General features: G+C 43.1%; 1 protein-coding gene across 1 annotated transcript in view; it reads left to right on the forward strand.

The window, feature by feature from the left end:
• LOC135557592 (scavenger receptor class A member 5-like) overlaps nt 1-23466 on the forward strand; it is a 53019-nt gene that overhangs the window by 10906 nt on the left and 18647 nt on the right. Inside the window, exons 4-7 of the mRNA XM_064991005.1 lie at nt 10469-11143; nt 13614-13694; nt 14341-14439; nt 19408-19473. Coding sequence (XP_064847077.1) covers nt 10469-11143; nt 13614-13694; nt 14341-14439; nt 19408-19473 — 921 coding nt within the window. The remainder of the gene's footprint in view (nt 1-10468; nt 11144-13613; nt 13695-14340; nt 14440-19407; nt 19474-23466) is intronic.

A 23466-nucleotide genomic window follows, 5' to 3' on the forward strand; every position in this document is an offset into this window, starting at 1 on the left:
AATCCAGTCAGAGTTTTTGGGAAAATAATGAGAAGTTGAGCTTAACATAACCACAGACAAGTTTTTTATGGTGTCTGAAGTTATTTATGACCGTATTTACACATTTCATATAACATGATACAAGATTTTAAAAAGCATGAATCTATAACTCGTCATGCCCACTTCATCCTTAGAGTAACTTTCTCCTCATAGCTGAAAGAGAACATCAATAGAACTGCCACACCCAACTCTGAAAAACTATTGGGTTTTCGTGCACATTTGCAAGTTATTTCTTATTTTTATGCGTTTACGTTTGATATTAGTGAGAAGTGAACTTTTACATGGGCTTCATAAGCATTCCTGAAGAAGACAAAGGTTTTCCGCAAACACGTGTAGCGTGGCAACAGAGTTAAAGCCCTGGCTGGAACCCTCTAGTTTCCAAGTGCCCCTTTTTGCCCTAGTTTCTGTCCATTCTTCTTTGGAAAAGCCTCTCTAATGAACTTCTGAGCTGACGTTCAGGCTCCTTTGTGCCGAACTCATTACAGACAAGGATGAACCCTTGGGTTCCCGTTGGATAAGTCCTGCTCCCTATAGGCTTACTAGGAAGTCATGAATGCTAAAAAGATGCCCATTCAGACAGAGAGCTAAACAGCATGTCAATTAACATTGTAGCCATAATTGGTCTGGCACTTTGCTGGACTGTGCACTTTGCAGTTCCTCACTGTTATAATGAGTTGTCCCCATGTGCTGAGTTCATTCCACGCAGAGAGCTTTGTCGGCTGTTCTATCAAAAATAGTCAGGGGTTAGTGACGAAAGGGCCGATAAACTCTGACACAATATCTGGACTGGATGTGAATAATATCCTTTCATTAAAAAGTTCTGTTGGGAATTGTTGATTTGAATCTTAGTTTTTCGTTGGCTGTCGGTGGTCCCTCCTAACCGACCGGGACAAAACCCCTTCATGTCAAGAGGTTAATAGGATATAAACTATTCCACTTTCAAGGACCTCAAGTAGTTCACAACAGACAAGTTTTAGAAAAATGAACACCGGAAAACCAAAGCTCTGCCCGTCCAATAAACCAGCAGTGTCATTGATACAACTTTTCACAAATGACGACAGTGATTCTAGAAGTCTGCAGGAGAGGTCTATAAATGTATATCACACTCGAATGTCGCAGCAGGCTACAAAATGAAACCTCCAAATGTTTCTGTTTTACAAAGGGGTAATTAAGCACAAGAGATTCCGAGGTCTCGTGCTGGGCTGTGTTTGTGTCTTGGCCGTCGTAGGGTTTCCAGCCTCAGTGATTATACTGCTGGGAAAACACACAATGCGTGATGGCTGCCATCAGGGGCTTGCATAGTTGTTACTTTCAAACAGTGTATGGGGAGTTGATGAGATGGCAAAGACAAATTAAACAAACGGTTGGAGAGCAAAAACCGAAGGGATTGTTTGTCTCATGTCCAAACCCCAGGTTATAGATAGTAAAGTTACATGAGCCTGGTATCGCTTTGTGTTGACTCGACAGTAAACCTCTGAGATCAACATCATGGCCTTCTTTTGTGGCTGTAAAAGTTGTTTTGCGGCATTCTTATAAAAATAGTGTTTAGTCTAGGGAAACGAACGTTCGAAGAGGGAAATTTCATCTGTCTCATTACTTGGTTTACCAGTGGTTCAAAATTGTTTGCCTCAATGCTTCTTCAAGGTACAGCACCTTATAAAACTGTAGTGTTGACAAACCTGCAGGCAATGACGTAGATAATGCCCTCCCTCCCTGAATGTCAGAAGTAGTAATGAATAGATGTAGAGATAAGCTCAGATGAATTGAGAGAGAATACTCTCATATAAGTTTCCTTAGGCACAAGACATTTTCAATTTCCATAGTGAAAGCCCTCGGGAGAGAGCGAGAACAGGTGCTTTCTACCTCAGGGGCTTCAGGGAAATGCTCCCCCTGTGGTCCTAGAATACATCACTTCAACCAGCCAACCCCCCTTTCAGCAGGACTTGGCTTTGATCCCTCTCACACCAGAGAAAGTGAAGCAGAATCAAACAAAAGCCTGGGTTCTATATTCCAGCAGCGAGGTTTCAGATAGCTGGTTGACATTCCATTCCACACATCCCGAGCTAGCTACAGCCTGCTTGTCAGATCTGACCTTCTCATTGTCCAGCAGACAGTCCCTTCATGGCCACCCCTGGATCACATGGTCCAGATAGAGTTGGTTAACTCCCTGTCTGGGACACTGACTGATTTATGTAATCCACAGCAGTTTAGCGCACATACTGTCCAAACGACCCTACACTCCTCAATTACGCATTCAATCCCATAGGCTTCTGGGTAAGAAAGGTTGTTCTGGGAACAGGACTAAGTCGAGCCTTTGTCTTGTCCAGACAATATGAATAATGGATTTTCACTGATGTGAAACAAAACAGATTTAACCTCCCATAATTGTATTATTCCACCTGGAAAATGTCAAGGTCTCTCTATAGTTCTCAAACAGCTCTAGTTGCTCGGACAGTTCAGTAGTCTGCCCAGATGAGATTTATCCCTTCATAGCAGATGTCCACTGGAGTACCTGACTCTCTGTTTGGGGTATTACATTCAGAGGTTGCCATCACAACATGGAACTACTTGCTGTGTATCCACCACAAACAGAACTCACACCGTGGGGATAGATGGCATACTGGAAGCACAGGCTGCTGTTTTTGATCTGCTCACTCATCCTCCCCCACAAACAGCTCAAATGTACATCAATTTGACTGGTGGACATAACGAATAGCTAGTAGACAGTATCAGAGTCAACATTCAAGTGACACACTGGCTTTTAGCATAGTTGGTAAAGGCCAATGTAAACCAAGCATGGGCCATGTTTTTAGACTCTGAAGACCACTTGGGCACACAAAGGAACTTTTATCATTAATTAAAGCTCCAGGGTGGGGAAGGGTTTAATGGCATCGAACACTGCGATTAGAGAATGTTTATTATTAGATATTAAAGTTGGACGACAGAAGGATTTTTGTCCTGGGAGAGGTTGCTAATTTCAACAGGAATGCTTAGTCAAAGGTCAATATGATAACGGTTGACCCAAAAAGGATTTCTCCAGTTGTAATAACAGAACTGAGAGTCAGGAAGCAAGTGCAGGTGAAACATTTAATAAAACAACAAAACCAGTAACGAGCCAATTACATAAGGCTACACGCCGGTACACAGGATACCAACTGGTGAGAAAACATAAGGGAGTGACATAAAGGAGATGAAATGAAGGTAATGAAGTTCAGGTGTGAATCATGATGATTAACAGGTGCGCGTAATAATGAATGCCAGGTGTGTGTAATGATGAATCCCAGGACGGGTGGTTAGTATTCTGGCGACGTCGTACGCCGGAGGGAAGGAGCAGGAGAAGATGTGACACCAGTGGAATATTAATCTTGACTCAGGCGTCCAATATCGCTGTTTGTTGGGGCAAGACAGTCCAAAATAAATTACGCCTGTATACATTTCCGTGGCCACCTCAGCAAATTCAGCAGGCCCTTTTAATAACCTCATTGAAAACCCTGAGAGGCCTAAACGGCCAGCTTAGCATCTATGGCTACAGGGTCAGGTCCGTACTTGCACTGTGCAGTATACAGTCAATCCGATGAGACTCTTTTTCCTGACCTCCCCACCACTTTTACTGCAGCCTGAGTACAAGTTAATGCCCTGTTTAATGTGCGTGTGACTCCGAGAGCAGAACACATACTAAAATGTGTTCCAGATGACAGTCATGTCACAGCCTGCACACTCTGATGTGCTAAAAAAAAGAGTGACTTGGCACCCTGTGACAGCGCTCTGTGCTGCTCTCTGCTCTCAGCGCCGAGAGGAGCACTCAGCAACACTGACGAGGCCCTGAAACGCATTCCCAGAACGAAATGACGCCACTGACTCACTGCTCTCAAAATTGGCTCTCGGGGGAGTGCGGCTCTAATAGTCCTCTCTGTGCATCTTCTTGACAGTGGCACTGTGAAGTGGACGCAGATGGAGCCAGCCCAGCGAGCCACCCTGTAAATGTCATGTCTGTTTGATTGTCAGCCTGGTTGTATCTGTATGTTTTCTCTCAAAGCCCTTTAACAATCTGAGATTTGAGAGTGGGCTGCTTCTTGGCCAGTCTGTGACACTGTGGATGAAAGAGCCGAGCTGGTCTGAGCAGGATCTAGGATGGACGTCTCTGTCCTCCACTCCCAGAGACAATGGTCCTATTGTGGGGTGGGTGTGCTGGCTGAGCCCTAGGGCTGGGTGTGCCACCATGGATCCAGCATGGGAGTGCAGGCCTGGGTGATAACGTAGTGGTACAGGTTTCTCCTGGGCTCTGGCCTGGTGTCTACTCAAACATTCTGTGACACTGTGTCCTCCTCAGAAAACAAGAGTGCTGTTGTAGGCCTATTGTGTCCCTGCCAAGACATGGCCAGACCAGAGCTCCAGAGCATTGCTGGGTGGACAAGGTTGATGATTCTCCCCAGAGAGCCCTTTCGTGATGTCTAAAACACCCAGACCTGTGCATGAGATTGTAACTAATCTGCATCGTTGTCTGTCACTGGGAGAGAATACTTTCTCATATGCAATGAGCGACGACGGAGAAAGAATTTGTAATGATTTCATCAGGTGCAAGATCATCTGTAAATCAGCTTATTGGTAGCTAGACACTGTCAGAAGTATACTCATATTCCAGTTCTTTCAGTAAATGACTCATATAGGATAAATTATGTTGAACATATCTGAATGTGATATATAATTTGTTTTGTTAATGACAGAGCCTATGCAGAACCCAGAACCAGTCAGAGACATAACAGATAAATGTGAGGACAGGGAGCCATAACTGTCAGGGCTGATAGATGGACCTTTAAACTTCCCCAGATTCAGGTTAACCTGCTCTGTCCAGATGCACTGTTTGTCTGTCTGGAGCATGAACACTGTCAGCACCTGCCCTGTCCTGCCCTGCACAGTGTCTTTCTCTATCAGGGTGATTCACTTAAATGCATGCCTCTAAGCCCTAACCCTTCTTCTGAAGGGCCCTTGACCTTGGGTCAGAGGAGGAGAATGGTAACAAGTAAGACCGAGAAACAGCTGTTGGGGTTGCTTTGATGTGGGTAATTTAATGTTTATTAATAAAGAATCTTCATATGGATGTACAGTGGAACATAGACTCACCGGACAGCTTATTAGGTACACCGTCCGTTTATGAAAATGGTTAACTCTTACAGTGACAGTGAGTCACGTTGCCATGACTTGCTATATAAAGCAGGCAGACAGGCATCAAGGCATTCAGTTACTGTTCGATTGAATGTTAGACTGGGCAAAATGAGTGACCTAAGCAACTTTGAGTGTGGTATGATTGTGGTGCCAGGCACGCCGGATCCAGGTACTCAAAAACACCTACCCTCCTGGGCTTTTCACGCACGACAGTGTCTAGGGCTTTTCGAGAATGGTGCAACAAACCCCAAAAAATCCAGTCAGTGGCAGTCCTGTGGGCGACGAAAACAGCTTGTTGATGAGAGAGGTCGTAGGAGAAGGGCAAGAATCGTGCAAGCTAACAAGCGGGCCACAAACAGACAAACAATGACGTAGTACAACTGTGATGGGCAGAACGACATCTCGAAACGCACACCTCGTTGATCCTTGTCGCGGTTGGGCTACTGGGTTTCACTTCTATCAGCTAAAAACAAGAAGGCGCCGCTCCAGTGGGCACAGTCGTCATGTGATCACCAACACGGGTGTAGAAGGAGTGGAAAAACATTGCCTGGTCCGTCAAATCCCAGTTCCTGTTGTGTCATGCTGATGGCAGAGTCAGATTCTGGTGTAAGCAGCATGAGTCCATTTACCCACCCTTCCTGGTGTCAACGGTACAGGCTGATGCCATCTCGTCTGCATGGACCAACATCGCTGTGGAACGTTTCAAACTTGTAGAATCCATGTGTTTGCCTTATATTCACATTGAACTGTAGGCGGTATATTTTGAAGTATTAGACTCATGCTGTAATATGATGGCGATATTTTACCTGGTCGTAGGTTAAGGTTCCCTTTAACTTATTCAATTCTATATTCTGTGATGGATACCTTCATATATTTGCGCCCTTCCTCGAGGCACGTTCAGATAGAGATGAGAAAAACCTCCTTGACTGCATTACTACTTGTACACTGAGTATACCAAACATTAGGAACACCTTTTGCTCTCAAAACAGCTTCAGTTTGTCGGGGCATGGACTTAACAAGGTGTCGAAAGCATTCCACCGGGATGCTGTCCCATGTTGACTCTAATGCTTCCCACAGTTGTGTCAAGTTGGCTGGATGTCCTTTGGGTGGTGGCCAATTCTTGATACACACGGGAAACTGTTGAGTGTGAAAATCCCAGCAATGTTGCAGTTCTTGGCACAAACCAGTACACCTACTACCATACCCCATTCAAAGGCACTTAAATCCTTCGTCTTGCCCATTCACCCTCTGATGGCGCACACAGACAATCCATGTCTCAATCGTCTCAAGACTTAAAAATCCTCTTTTAACCTGTCTCCACCCATTCATCTAAACTGTTTGAAGTGGATTTAACAAGTCACATCAATAAGGGATCATAGCTTTCATCTGGATTGACCTGATCAGTCTATGTCATGGAAAGAGCAGGTGTTCTTAATGTTTTGTACACTCTGTGTATTTTGTAATGGTTGTCATGCATGTCTGTATGTGGTACACACTGGGAAATATCCCACTATGAATGAATATCACACGTCCTCAGGGTATTTCTTATAAAAGGCTGATTGACAGAGACAGTAGAGGAATGCATTGCAAATGATAATATTGACAGTTTAATGGTTCGATGAGATTTACTTCATCCACGAGAAGATTCCAGCTGCAGGAATGTAAGCAGTTGTCCTGTGACATAGAACTCAACATCACACTACCAGTCGGTACACCACCCTGCACCTTAGACACTGCTGCCCAACAGTATGCACATAGTCATTGAACACTGGTCACTATAATAATGTTTACATACCGTTTACCAGCTTCATATGTATATACTGTTTTCTAGTCAAGGCTCATCCTATATAACTACTGCTGAACACACCTTTTCTATTCATATACTGTCCATAATGTCTATACACAACATCATATACTGTATATATATATATATATATATATATATATATATATATATATATATATATATATACAGTGCCTTGCGAAAGTATTCGGCCCCCTTGAACTTTGCGACCTTTTGCCACATTTCAGGCTTCAAACATAAAGATATAAAACTGTATTTTTTGTGAAGAATCAACAACAAGTGGGACACAATCATGAAGTGGAACGACATTTATTGGATATTTCAAACTTTTTTAACAAATCAAAAACTGAAAAATTGGGCGTGCAAAATTATTCAGCCCCCTTAAGTTAATACTTTGTATCGCCACCTTTTGCTGCGATTACAGCTGTAAGTCGCTTGGGGTATGTCTCTATCAGTTTTGCACATCGAGAGACTGACATTTTTTCCCATTCCTCCTTGCAAAACAGCTCGAGCTCAGTGAGGTTGGATGGAGAGCATTTGTGCATTTGTGTTACTGCACTGTTGGACCTAGGAACATAAGCATTTCGCTACACCCGCAGTAACATCTGCTAAATATGTGTACGCGACAAATAAAATGTGATTTGATTTGATAACACAATGGAGCAATGTATCACTCATCCTTGTGAACACAATTTTTGTAGGATATAGCTTAACTTGTCTAACTTGAACGTCTAACTTGAACTTTAGATAAGTGTGTTATGATCTTGATGTATTATTGATAGAGTGCGGTCTAACATTCTGTAAATTGGATGTTTGACATATTTAAACTCTTAAAATACTCTTAAAATACCGAATATCAGTGAAATGTTTTGTTTAACTTTTGATTTTCACCAGAACACCCAAGGCCAAAAAGAGAGACATGAGCCACATCAGACAGTACTGTTAGAATATTGTGCCATAACATGTTTAGAGTTTCAGGCACTGTTGTAATCTATCCCCTCAACAAATGCCCATTCAGGGAGAGATTCAGTGATCCTCTGAGAGCTAGATGGAGAGACTAGTGGGCCAAGCCGCTCAGTTTGAGGCTGCTCTCTCTCTGTTCGAGAACAAATGAGTCACAGCGGGCTGTGGCGATCGCCTTCCTCACACTTGGTATGTGTAGTCCATTAGGCCGGTTCCAGACCAGCTCTGGGTGTGGGGCCCTAAACCTCATCAGCCCCAACCTCAGCCCCCTTTGGTCATTTGAGCCTCTGAGTGCACACAGGCGTTATGAGCCTGGCAAACTGTCAAACTGCCACTACTCCTTTTCGAAAACCTGTATATTGTTTGGACTTTTCTCAGAGACAGCAATGAGGACCATGCTTAAAGCAGGTTGTCCATGGATAGTTAGCAATGCAAGTACCCCCTTCCCCCTCTACCAACCCTCCTCGGGAGTTGAAGACCTAGTCGCCCCAGACTCATGGTTCTCCAGGGACTAGTCAACTTTATCTGTCTAATCATAGTGGTTATGTTATTGTTAGTTCCAGGTCATTTGGTGATAGAATCCATAACGAGCTATGGTGGGTATGTTTTGGTTTTATATTTACAGTACATTCACTGGTAGAGGAGGTGTGTAGCTGAAAAAAACATATGGTTGTTTATTGAGTTATTGATGTTATTCTTTTACAAGAGGATGTCAGTTCTTATTGACAATAACACACTTCCACAAGGTCAAAAGTCCCCTGCATACTGAACTCCTGGGACAGGTACAGAACATGTATGAGGCTAGGATTTTTTTTGAAGAGGCTTGTTAAGAGGCTAAACAGTGGATAATCAGGAACCTGGGTGTGGGGATGTGAAATCCTAAAACAGGAAAAGGAGATGCGCATGGCCTGTATGTTTCAGACTCCTGTTTTTTTTAAACTAGTTTGAGAGTAAACAGCTGACCAGCACCTGGTCCTAGAGATGCTCTTGCACAGTAAGATCCTGTAAAACCCCATGATGCACCAGAACAGTAAGGACTCTGGGAATAACAGGTCTGCCACCACACTCTCACAGTGGATGTTTTACACATTGGCTCTCCATATCTTTTACAGATTCCGCAGTCCTCATGGTAGGTAGTCTAGTGGTGGATTGGGGTTGTTGACCTCACCTGCTGGCTGTTTCCATGAGCAATCCAGTTTACTGGTCGCCACACCCTTGTTTGCAATTTTGTTTGGCTCTGGTGCGCAGGTAAATTTTGCATGGGCGATGTTGAAATGTATACATTAGATTTTCTCCCAGTGCATTGCTTGAAACTTAATTGGGCTCCCAGATTCTTGGAAACTGAAATACATGAGTAGGAGCAATAGAAAAATAGGAGTCTTTTTGCATTTTGCAGCATTTCAAGGAATGTGTCTGTTTTCTTGCAACTGGCCTTCGGTAGAGCAGGTCACGCCAAGAGCCTCAATGTGTTACCAGAGACTTCGGTGACACCCAGGATGAGTGATTGAATGCTAAATGAGTGCAGACCTTCACCAACTCTATATTCACCCGAGTCTAGTTCAGGAATCCACATCTCTCTCCTCTTAATTTATCCTGCTGGGAAACAAATCCATCTGTTTCGGTTTTGTGGTTTTTGCCACGTTAGAACCGAAGTCAGTGAATTCCCGATGAATAACAATTAGGCTTATCTTCGTGTGGATATAACATGTACGATAGACCGTAATTTTGGAAATGTGCACAACATAAAATGACAAGGAATATAAAGTCCCTTTTGTGCAGCCATGTAGGCAACATGTCCCTCATATTGAAATAATTCATTTAGTTCTGGCCCACAACACACACATAGGCAACAATGTTATAATAGCTGTGGACATGGATGAGAGGGGTTCTGAGCATCTGTGCTGGGAATTAGCCATTTCCATACATTTCTCCAACATTCTCCTTTTCTCTCATTGAGCAACATTACATTACATTGAAAGTATAACAGAGGATGTTGTTATTGCAGAGCTGAGAGGATTTGGTTTCATACTGTATCTATCTGGCTGATTGCACTGTTACCAAGAAACTTCCCTCCAATAGAACCTAAACTTTAAAGGCCCAATGCAGCTGTTTTTATATCAATGTCAAATCATTTGTGTAACAATTAAGATCCTTACTGTAATAGTTTTCCATTAAAATGGTAAAAAAAAAGAAACACAATGGCTTTTGTGGGAGGGGGAGGGCGCCTGAAAACTGAAAACTAGCTGTAATTGGCAGATAGGTTTGGAACTCTCTTTGTTATTGGTCTATTAACTTATTTAGGCAAGCCGAAACTCCACCCATTCAAACCCTGCTGATTAGAAGATCATGTAGATTGTATTTTCAACCAGCAAATGTCAGGGAATAACATTGATCCAATTTTTTCACACTTTAATCTAGTAAGCATTCTTCATCTTTAGTGTTTTCTATGTAGGCGTTGTGAAATCCCCTCTTTCTCCTCTCTCCATGTGTCCTCCTCAGTGTCCAGGTCTCAGATGTCCTCAGAGAAGCAGGAGGCACTGATGGAGAACATGACCCGAATGGGGGACCGCTCCCGGGAGCTCCAGCAGTCCCTGGGCGACATCTCCTCTCAGGCAAACCTCCTGGAGAAAATCTGGAAGCTGGAAAACCTGTTCCAGAACCACAGCGAGTCCTTACAGCAGCTGGGCCGGGCATTTCACGGCCTGGAGAGGGACATCAGGGATCTGCAGGGCCATTCCCAGTCGACAGACAGTGCAGTGGAGCAGCTGGGGGGCCGTGTCTCTACCCTGAACCAATCGTCCCAGAGGAACGTGAGTGGGCTGAGCAACCTGCTGGCCCAGGCCTCTGTCTCGCTGCACGACCACGACCTACTGCTGAAGAGCGCAGCGGATCAGGTGGACCAGCTCAAGGAGAGGCTTGAGGAGGTGGGCTGGACGGTGGACGCGGTCAACCACACATTCACGAGTGACATCAGCATCCATCACCTGAAGATCCAGGACCTGCAGGTGCAGATCAGCAATGTGAGCCAGGACACATGGTACATGAGGGAGACACAGGTGCAAATGGAGGAGACACTGAAGAACGAGGTGGAGATCCTCAGCACTGTCACAGAGGACCTGAGGCTCAAGGACTGGGAGCACTCCAATATCCTCAAGAACATCACCTTCCTAGAAGGTAATAACGGCCCCAACACTAATCACTGGCTAGAAGTTCATGTCATGATTATCCCCCTAGAGTCGATTGACACCCCAGGTCATCAATCAAAGTTACATAACACAAAAATCCCCAGCAAAATCTGTGAGTTTAAGCTAGAGATACAGTATGTGTTATTGTATATCTCGCACTTCCACAATGAAAGGGTGGCCGAGCTAGAGCAGTGTTAGACCATGACACATCCCGAAAATCAGTCTTCTCACATAAAAGTCTGTAGCATCCGAACGGTTTGACCTACAAAACTGTTATGACCACTCTATGGAAAGGGGAAGATGTCAAAAACACGATGGTGTTCTCTGCTTTGCTCTACGACCCCCACAGTACCATTTTTTTTAAACGAATGGAAGTATGATGGTAGTTTTGTACCTATCCCAAAAAAATGGGTTAAATCTGTATCTCCTAGATTTAGGAGACACTTCCAAATCTTGTTTTTATGATACATTTTTTGACTGTCCTTTTTGCCGTTTATGAATTTGCTATTCAATGGCCAAATTCAATATTTTATCAAAAGAAAACAACAAAAAAATGTAAAATGTATACCTAAAGGAGTCCTAAAATTCAGAATCAAATAGCTAAATGATCCATAGTATGACCATTTTAAAACAATTCCTTATGTCATCTTAGCCCCTCCACCTCCATGTTGATAGGAGTTGAGTGATGTTAATCTTTGCACAATAAGACTTTAAACCAGTGTCTGATGTATACTGTTTGTAGGTGGGACAGTGGTTTATTTAGGCTGGAAACAATTGTGGGTTACATTTAGAAGCCTCCAAAACCGAGGAACTCAGCCCTGTCATTAGTTCCCCCTCACATCACATTTGTTTGTCATTAAGTGTGGGTTTAGCCAGGAAAGCTGCACCTCGCCATGGTACTTGGTGTTGCTGGCCTGATGCCTCCTCTCCTTCCCTCCATCCCAATGCCTTTTGCTTATGTTTCATGCCTACCTTCCAATTTGGCAGCGGTGGACAAATGAGAAGGGAAAAAAACATATTACAAAAACACACATTTTTGCAAAGTTGAGATGTGGATTAAGAAACTGCTATGTGTTGGTCTGAGGAGAGCGCTAGCATGGAAACATTTATAATCATCACACAGCCACTTGATTAACAGTAATGGCCTCAGGAGTGACCTGTTTGCTGTTTTAGTGAAGTGTCTTCAGGCTGGGAGGAGCAGTGTGTCTATTGGCTTAATTCTCATGGAAATGTGATTTTCATTATATAACATTGATCTTGCGCTGTTTTCAGTGTTCACAAATGGTGAAACAAAATAAGGAAAATGGACATCCTGGTGTAAAACAATATCAGTCACCTAAAATAGCCTACATTTTTTTTAAAGCAGTCTGTTTTCAAATAATCTATCTATCAGCTTGATATTAAACGTGTCAAAACTGATTGCATTGCAGCCTTTTTCCCTTGACATGCAATTAGCCCATTACTAACATATGGATTCTGCTCAGCCAAATCAGATTTTCTGATCCATTGTATGTTAAACATTCTCAATTGAATTAATAGAAGACTCTAAATAAGAAGTGATGAGTGGTACCGTTGATCCTACTAAAACAAACCAGTCACCGCTCAATTCAATTCAGTGTTTTCTCCTTCAGGCCCTCCAGGATGATATGACTTCCAAGCCAACCTGACTTCTCACTAGTCACTATTTCACTCCAATAGATTCATATTTTCCTAGTAAAGTTTCAGGCCAGGCCAGGGGATGTTGAGTGGCTCAAAGCATGGCCAGGACAGTATCTTAGGATATACAGATCTTAGTTTGTTCAACCTGTTGCAGGAGAAATTTCTTGCAAAGCAGGAAATGTAAAACTTGTAGTGTATTTGAGGTTTAAAAAGTCTTCTGACATTTTTTTATTTTCACTTTGAAACGTCAGACTTGAATTTCCCTTGTGGAAAATATGTCAACCCCTACAAAAATGTCAATTCATTATAATCCACATAATAATTCACATTTCCTGTTGCTGCAGGATTATCTTCCTGCTGTAGCAAACTGTCTCAAATTAAGATCCTTACATCTGTAAGGATCAGATCACACCATTATGTGAAAAGCTACTTTGGAACATGTCAGTTGGACAAAACAAGACAAATGTCTAACTATTCCATTGTGGTTCCATTGTGGTGTACCTTGTGTAACATGTGCTTTCCATCAAGGCCAAGCTAATTCTACAAACAAGTCTGAAGTCAGTCCACTGGTTCCAAGTACAACAAACCATTGAACGATGTCCCTTAACCATGTTTCAGATTTTGCCTTAAGCTCCTCTGCTTTAGTCAGAGGGTGTGGTGAAACAACAATGACAGGAAATCAGTGTGACTTATGGGATTAAACAACTTCAATAATCATATTGTCTTTATATTACAGTATATTAATCAGTTTATATTATCTTGGGATCAACTTAATGCTTTAATTACGTTGTTTTCAACAGGGCCTCCAGGACCAAAGGGTGAGAAGGGCGATGTTGGGCCACTTGGGTCCCCTGGTGTGGCAGGCCTCACAGGGATGACCGGTTCGTACACTGTACAGTCATTTGTCCTATTCTAGCTTTCAACATACATTACTTTCTTCAACCATTATTTAAAACATTTTTTTCTAAACTTATCTTACTGTAATTGGCCCAGGTCCCAATTGTGATTTATGTAAACCCTCAAGGACCCTCAAAGACTTATTTCCAAGAAGAATGCTGAAAGCAAGCCTCCCTTTAGGAACATGGGACATTTGTTATAGCCACCCAAAGCACTCCTCCTACCACATTCAAAATCTCAGTTGTTCCACTCATTCCTACTCATTAAAGAGTTGGGTACTCCAGTACATTACCTTGTGAGTAATGCAGTGACAATATCTTCAATACCTAGTGAACGGGACCACTGGTGGTTCCAAACCCATAAATCCACTGTTTGCTAACAACCTAATAACAGCCCCTCAAACTGGGCTCAAAGCATCCTGGGAAAGGGAGTAAGGGCATTCCATTAGAGAGTCTTTCATGACATAATGAAATGATGAATAAAGAAAGAGAACATTGGAAAATGTTATTATGGCACGCAATCGTACTCAAATATCCCGATAAGATAGGTTGTTTTCATTCTTTGAAATGCATGCCAGATATCCTGTTTGAAAAGACTTGTGAAAATAAATGTATCTACGTCTTCCCGCAGGTTTTACAGGAGAAAAAGGCACCCAGGGTCCAAGGGGACTAAAAGGCCCGAACGGCCGACAGGGCGAGAAGGGGGATATGGGACCCAAAGGGCCCAAAGGTATGTCTGATATTATTACTGTCTGACAGCTGTAGAATCATTAGTTAAACTATCATCTGTACCTTCCTGTCTCTTTGAACCTCAAAGGGGTGCTCTCACCGATTGTGCCACCGTGCTCTCTCTATGGCTCAGGCTCCAGAGAAGGTAATCCAAGGCAGATGGATGGAGGATCAGGGTCAATTCCGTCTGATTTGTTGTGTCTCATTGATAACTATATCTGCAGGCCCTCTGCCTTCCCATCCTAACCCATAGCAGACCGACCGTATCAGCTATGAAGATAGAAGTACACTTCATGACCAAACGTATGTGGACACGTGCTTATCGAACATATAATTTCAAAATCTTATTAAACTAGGCAAGTCAGTTAAGAACAAATTCTTATTTTCAATGACAGCCTAGGAACAGTGGGTTAACTGCCTGTTCAGGGGCAGAATGACAGATTTGTACCTTGTCTGCTCGGGGATTTGAACTTGCAACCTTTTGGTTGCTAGTCCAACACTCTAACCACTAGGCTACCCTGCCACCCCATTATGGAGATGCCTACACCTTTGCTGGAACATTGCGACGGGGACTTGCTTCCATTCAGCCAAGTCAGTTAGATTTTTACACGCTACGCACTTCAGCACTCGGCGGTCCCATTCTGTGAGCTTGCATGGCCTATCACTTCCTGGCTGAGCCATTGTTGCTCCTAGACATTTCCACTTCACAATAACAGCACTTACAGTTGACCGGGGAAGCTCTAGAAAGGCAGCAATTTTACAAACTGACTTGTTGGAAAGGTGGCATCCTATGACGGTGCCACGTTGAAAGTCACTGAGCTCTTCAGGGGTCAATTAGAAATGTCCTCACATTTTTTTGTCCATTAAAATAACATCAAATTGATCAGAAATACAGCGTAGGCATGGTTAATGAGACATAACAATAATAATGTCTACACTGTATTTCTGATCAATTTGATGTTATTTTAATGGACAATTTTTTGTTTGTTTTTCTTTCAAAAACAAGGACATTTCTAAATGACCCCAAACTTTTGAACCGTAGTGTATATAGTGTGTGTCTTGCTCTTACCATACTAATAGAGGAAAGCCATGTCCAGGCTTTAATTGGTCCAACCTTAGCCCTGAGAACTGGCTGTAGACTCCTATGGTGCCTCGACACCATTGGAGTCTATAGCCATGTCTCAAAGCCTTCTAGAAGGCCGTTTCCTCGTTCGTCACCTTGTGTGTTGGAAAGCAGCACTTGTTATGAAAGATATGTGTGAGAGATACTCCTCTCACACACATGATTCGAGACACAGCGCCTTATCGTATTGGTCATAGATTTGACTCTCCACAATAGGCCTATTCTATTTCTCCATGCTAAACAAACAGCTGTTCTGGATCAGTTTAGTTTGGCTGAACTGTCCGGTGCTGAAGGCTCAAACCCCTGTGAGCCAACGACATTAAGATGGGATGTGGATGCCCTGTGCTGTCTATCTGCCCAGGCTTCCCAGGCCCAGCTCTATTAGACTGACTCACTGAGACTACAACACACAATTAACAGGGTTAGAGAAATATCAGTGATGCTTGCAAAAGGGTCCTTGTGGAAAAGGCAGAGGTGTTTTGGGGCTTGTTAAAGCAGGCATATGAATAGCCAGGCAGTTTCATTAAGTCTGTTTTTCTGTGAATAGTGATGTTTGCAGTAGGTGTTTGAACCAGAGTGGTCAATTTCTCAACCTACAATGAGGATGTGGTCAGCACAGAGCACTACCCGACACTTGGTGGTTCGGTCTGGGCGCCACTGCAATTGGTCCCTTTCCTGTGATTTTGAATATAAAAATTCACGAAGTAAACGTGGGATGATGGTCACTTTATAATCATTGTGTAATGTTACTTTATTACAGTAACAGCTCATAACCACACCTTGGGGTTTTAGACTTGTAATTACAGAGAAATGTTCCCACAGAACTGAGCGGTAGGACTTCATCAAAGGCATATCTTTAGTTTGTTATTTTTATGAATATTCTACTAAATAGTACAATAATGTTCCTATTTGCCAGATTTCGTGGTGTCCTCTAATATCATGGACATACTTCTGGTATTACACATTAAAATACAACAAATCTGAAGATTTTATTGAGGGGAATTAAAGATTGAAATGGAATGATTACTTCATTTTCTACAGTCTCACTCAAGTCCAGACAGTAAATCTAGAATTTCAGATTAAACTGCAAGGCTCCAGAATGTCCCTGTGTCCACACTCCGATCCTCATCAGATCAACATCAGATGCCCTCATTCAGGACACAAATGTCTTCAAGGAGGATCACATTTATACGACTGTTAACTGGCCTCAAGTAGTGAGGCTTTTCTATGTCTGTAAAGCATATAACATCATCGGACAAGCCAGAAAGATGCCATAACGATTCTCTCCGCTTACTCTGAAAGAGGAGATGCAGGACAACTGTGCTTTCAGCCTCTCAATCCCAGTCATTTTGTTAATTAAATCCTTTAATCGTTAAATTGATGTTGTCTTTTGCCCTGACCCCTTTTTGTCTTTCAAAATTTGGCATACAATCCACAGACAGCTGAGTTGCCTCAGATGTTGAGAGCGGAGCAACAAACAAAACACTGGCCCACAATAATGGACTTCAGATCACAGAGAATCAAGGACAAATGGGTTCATGTTGACTTTTGGGGAAGCATACACCCTGACCATATTTGCTATTTGTGCTGTTTCTAGTCCGCTGCATTGGCTAGGAAAACCAAAAGCCGAAGGGGGTTGTAGTTCACAAGGGGGTTGTCCTATAATTTGTATGTCTAATGACAAGGTGATTACATTTAGTTCGTGAGGCTTCAATTCAGGTTATCAAGATAATAAGGTATCCAAAGGGAAATTGAGCTGAGGGATAATGTTTAATTTCAGACCTGAGGTTGGTATATCTGGCGTTCTTCTCAGGGTGAGGGGGGCTATTTTAGAGCTACTTTATGTTCCCCCAACCAAGAGCAAAAAGACCCTCTCATGTCTCCCAAGTATTCCAGTAAGGCAATTTGGAAACCTCAAACCAATCCCTGCCCACCCAGAGTCAACCATGACAGACGGAGAGGGCACCGCTCAGAGAAGTAGCATGCTGGAAGGTTCTCTAGGGACATACACGTAATACTGTTCTTCTTCAAGTGAATCACTTGTGTTCAGTTTAATTTTGTACTTGCATGATGTTATATACACTGCTCCAAAAAATAAAGGGAACACTTAAACAACAACACAACACAATCACACTTCTGGCGGCAGGGTAGCCTAGTGGTTAAAGTGTTGGACTAGTAACCTAAAGGTTGCAAGTTCAAATCCCCGGGCTGACAAGGTACAAATCTGTCGTTCTGCCCCTGAACAGGCAGTTAACCCACTGTTCCAAGGCTGTCATTGAAAATAAGAATTTGTTCTTAACTGACTTGCCTAGTAAAATAAAGGTAAAATAAAAAACACTTCTGTGAAATCAGTCTGTCCACTTAGGAAGCAACACTGATTGACAATAAATTTCTCAAATGAAATAGACAACAGGTGGCAAATAGCAAGACACCCCCAATAAAGGAGTGGTTCTGCAGGTGGTGACCACAGACCACTTCTCAGTTCCCATGCTTCCTGGCTGATGTTTTGTGCTTTAACTCTAGTGGTAGCATGAGACGGAGTCTACAACCCACGCAAGTGGCTCAGGTAGTGCAGCTCATCCATGATGGAACATCAATGCGAGCTGTGGCAAGAAGGTTTGCTGTGTCTGTCAGCGTAGTGTCCAGAGCATGGAGGCGCTACCAGGAGACAGGCCAGTACATCAGGAGACGTGGAGGAGGCCGTAGGAGGGCAACAACCCAGCAGCGGGACCGCTACCTCCGCCTTTGTGCAAGGAGGAGCAGGAGGAGCACTGCCAGAGCCCTGCAAAATGACCTCCAGCAGACCACAAATGTGCATGTGTCTGCTCAAACGGTCAGAACAGACTCCATGAGGGTGGTATGAGGGCCCGACGTCCACAGGTGGGGGTTGTGCTTACAGCCCAACACCGTGCAGGACGTTTGGCATTTGCCAGAGAACACCAAGATTGGCAAATTCGCCACTGGTGCCCTGTGCTCTTCACAGATGAAAGCAGGTTCACACTGAGCACATGTGACAGACGTGACAGAGTCTGGAGACGCAGTGGAGAACGTTCTGCTGCCTGCAACATCCTCCAGCATGACCGGTTTAGCGGTAGATCAGTCATGGTGGGGGGTGGTATTTCTTTGGGGGGCCGCACAGCCCTCCATGTGCTCGCCAGAGGTAGCCTGACTGCCATTAGGTACCGAGATGAGATCCTCAGACTCCTTGTGAGACCATATGCTCGTGTGGTTGGCCCTGGGTTCCTCCTAATGCAAGACAATGCTAGACCTCATGTGGCTGGAGTGTGTCAGCAGTTCCTGCAAGAGGAAGGCATTGATGCTATGGACTGGCCCGCCCGTTCCCCAGACCTGAATCCAATTGAGCACATCTGGGACATCATGTCTCGCTCCATCCACCAACGCCACGTTGCACCACAGACTGTCCAGGAGTTGGACAGTCTGGAGCATGCCCAGGCGTTGTAGGAAGGTCATACAGGCACGTGGAGGCCACACACACTACTGAGCCTCATTTAGACTTGTTTTAAGGACATTACATCAAAGTTGGATCAGCCTGTAGTGTGGTTTTCCACTTTAATTTTGAGTGTGACTCCAAATCCAGACCTCCATGGGTTGATCAATTTGATTTCCATTGATCATTTTTGTGTGATTTTGTTGTCAGCACATTCAACTATGTAAAGAAAAAAGTATTTTATACGAATATTTATAAGAATATTTCATTCATTCAGATCTAGGATGTGTTATTTTAGTGTTCCCTTTATTTTTTTGAGCAGTATATTAATCTGTGTTACTTCTTATTCTGCCACTGAGCGTAACACAATATTTTGTTGTCTGTCTTTCGTTTCCAAGGTGACAAAGGAGACAGAGGACTGAAGGGCGAGAAGGGAGACCGAGGTGACCGTGGTGAAAAAACAGGTGAGACCAGTGAGCAGTGAAGAGTTATGGGATTGCTGATCCCTCCTCATCCTCCAAATGATCTTGGTCGATGATGGTGTCCATTGTTATCTGCGTACATATCGCTGACACTGCTGCATCGTAAAATGAGTTATTGGAATAGGTTGTAATAAAACCCAGGTAGGCTATAGAATTGAACCCTAACTGACCTACCAATCAACTTTCACTACCTCTGAACTCCTTCGTGGGGTGAAGGAGTGCAGAGGGTCTTTTGTGGCCTTTTCCCTCTCTGTTTTGCTTTGGAATGCTGTTTACTCCATCACAACACATTCCAAAACTCAGCACCAGAGCTGAAGTCACATGCTGGTCTCAGTCTAGTGAGTTCATTACTCATTTACATCAGTAGCTGGAGGCTCTCACCTGGCAGACCCCACTTGTAAACAGGGATGCCAGTGGATCAAACAGAAAAATAAACTATTTTTATGGACCGAGCCACAACAAGCATAAATCTCTGCTCTACTTGTACATGGAACGGTCACCTCATATGTTGAAGCAGTTATTAGCGTGACGTTTTACAGGTTTCTTCCTGTATCCAAACCACTCAATATGGCTTACCTCACCAAATAATATGTATCAAAACATTTATTCACCAAGTTTGAAGCATGGGCAAACTGGTTAGTAGGCCTGGTTGTACTGAGTGGGCCTGTCGTATCGTTGTACAGTATACGCCCTCACACCCCCACTGACAGGTAATTTCAATAAAACCACAATGTGTTTTCAAGCAGGGAAAGAAAACAAACCCGCAAAACCTCAATTTCTTCCCTCACACAGGAAATATTATTCTTTCTCTATGACATCATTAAACCCATTTTGGTGTGATGAGAGCTGGAACGGTGTTCTTCTTAAACTGACAGCTACAAACATCTGAAATACATTTCTCTTCATTCGCTACAACCAGGAAAATATCAGAACTCCACATTCAAAGCCATGTGATTTAAGAGGTTTTCTTCTGGTACTTGGTCTGGATTTGTTTCCATAATTGTCAAGCTCTCATGCTAGTGGTTGATGGAAAGCAGTGGTGTCACACAAAGTATAGGTCCTCGTAGTGAGAGGAAGGTCTGTCACAGCTCAGACACCGTGGGGCTCTCCCCCAGTCCCCTTGTTCATTTATCTTCTTTACCCCGCTATACTTTTAGAATGTCACAACTGACAACCATGCTTCTCCTAGAAGGCTGAGAGCTGGCGCTTACCTCAGGCTGAGGGTTAGGGCTGAGAGCTGGGGCTGAGAGTTGGGGGTGCAGTTGAACCTAAAGCCCCATATACCGTAACTAGCGTGACAAGCTGTAAAATGTCAGGTGCTTTAAAGCTTACTTGGTAATTGTTGCCATAGCGTTGCCTTTCACCCTAACATCCACTCACCTCTCAGGATGGGGGTACCGAACTTTGATACGATATCCCAAGAGTCCAACAGAAACTGGAGTAAGCTTGGATTGGAAAGATTATTTTTACAGGACAGGCACAAGCTCCATTCTCCACATTTGAAGTGTCAACCCAGTGCTGAGTTAGAGACTTTACTCATATACACATGCGTGAGCGGTCACATTTACACATGAACAACCTGAAGTTGTGAACATAACACACACTCACGCGTGCACTCAGAACTGCACACACACACGCCCCAAAATGCACAACATTGTCTTAGTCCATTAGTCCAGAAATGTTGTTGCAAAGGGCCGAACATTGGTTCCCTGCCAGATGTTGAAAGCTGTTGCACTAAGATTCAGATTCACTCCCTTCCTCTTCCCTAAGAGTAGAGAGGAAGGTATAACGTTTGGTTGACTGACAGTTTTATAGGTCAGTGTAGCCATTTTTGTTTTTTTAATCAGTTATTGTTTATGGCCTTATTATGTGTTCACATATGCCAAAATCAAGTCAGATATCATTTTTCCCCCATTGTATTTGTAATGAGTATGATGGGAGACAGAGTGCTTGTTTCAAGCACAGGGCGCAGCAGGTGTTTATTTAGTAAAGGACCACAGGAGGAGGCAGGTAGCTGGGTCCAGGGAAAGGCAGAATGTCATACACAGGGAATCCAAAAAGGTAACACTACAGGCAAGGAAAATGGCTAATGACGTAGTCCGGGAGATCAGGCAAGAGGTTGATGACAGGAAATCTGATAGGCAAAAGTACAGGCAGGAAATAGAAAAAATAACAATGTTCGTGAATGGATAAAATGGACAAAAACTATGATACACAGGAGGACTAATATGGCCCTAAACAGCGCTCTGTCTAGACCGTGGACAAAAACCAACAATACCTCACAATGATGGGATGCAATGGACTGAACTAAATAGTGTGTGTAAATGGCATACAGGTGTGTGAACAGGTGATCAGAATTCAGGTGATTGGGAGCTGGAGAGTGAGCTGCGTTCAGGGGATCTACATGTTTGAGAGTATGAGTTGGAAGCAGACGTTACAGTATTTTAATAATGAAAAGACCTAGTTAAAATTGTAGCTGTAAGTATAACAAAGTGGGCCAGTGCTCCAATCGCCAAATGCACAGTTGGAAACGTGCCTGCTTTCACAAGCACTGTTTTTAGTGTTTTCTCCCATAAGACTAAACAGCTCTTTTTCTAGAACAAATACTTCAGTTGTGAAACTACAGAGAGATGTCATGAGCGTATTTTAGTTGGCAGTGTTTATTATGATTTTTGTGGAAAAGCAGAAGGGAGAGTGATGTCTTTGAATCCAAAAAATAGTAATTATACAGATGGTTAACAAAACACGAACACAACCGTATTCATACCTTGGTTTTTATGGTAAATGTGAATTAAAAAACTTTTGATTATGGTTTTCATACGCATACCTTGTCCATAATGTAGAGGCCTATGTGATTTTCATTGAAGAGGTAAGGGAGGAGGATGTGATTTGCATAACATACCAATACTAATGGACATACAGTACCAGTCAAAGGTTTGGACACACCTACTCATTCAAGGGTTTTACTTTACAAAACCATGAAATAACACATGGAATCATGTAGTAACCAAAAAAGTGTTAAACAAATCCAAATATATTTTATATTTAAGATTCTTCAAAGTAGCTACCTTTTGCATTTGTCACACCCTGATTTGTTTCACCTGTCTTTGTGCTTGTCTCCACTGCCCTCCATGTGTCGCCCATCTTCTCCATTATCCCCAGTGTATCTGTACCTGGGTTCTCTGTTTGTCTGTTGACAGTTAGTTTTGTTTGTCAAGCCTATCAGCGTTTTTCCCCTTGCTCCTGTCTTTTTCTTGTTTTCCCGGTATTGACCATTCTGCCTGTACCTTGTCATACCACCCTGGATTATTGACCTCTGCCTGTCCTTGACATGTCGTTTTTCCTGCCCCCTGTTCTAGTAATAAACAGTTGTTACTTCGACACTGTCTGCATCGGGTTCTTCTCCTGAAACACTTTGTCTGCATCAGGTTCTTCTCCTGCATGATTTATACACTTGTTAAAAGCTATGACAATGTTTATTTTGGGGTAGGGGACATATACAGAAGATAGTTTATGGCAAGAACTGCTCAAATAAGAGAAACGATTCCATCATTACTTTAAGACATGAAGGTCAGCGGAACATTAGTGTTAATGAATAAGTATATGAGGAAATGAGATCAAGTTGTGGAAATCTGTCCTTTGGTCTGATGAGTCTGGACAAGGCGGATAGGTGAATGGATAATAAAAGCCGTTTATTCAATGCGTAATGATTTATTTAGAATCAAGGCACACTTAACCAGCATGGCTACCACAGCATTCTGCAGTGATACGTCATCAAATCTGCTTTGTGCTTAGTGGGACTATCATTTGTTTTTCAACAGGATAATGACCCAACACATCTCCAGGCTGTGTAAGGGCTATTTGACCAAGAAGGAGAGTGATGGAGTGCTGCATCAGAAGATCTGGCCTCCCAATCTCAACCCTGGGATAGTTGGACTGCAGATGCTCAGCATATGTGGGAACTACTTCAAGACT

Source organism: Oncorhynchus masou, chromosome 16 (genome assembly GCF_036934945.1).
Source record: "Oncorhynchus masou masou isolate Uvic2021 chromosome 16, UVic_Omas_1.1, whole genome shotgun sequence".
Lineage (NCBI taxonomy): Eukaryota > Metazoa > Chordata > Actinopteri > Salmoniformes > Salmonidae > Oncorhynchus > Oncorhynchus masou.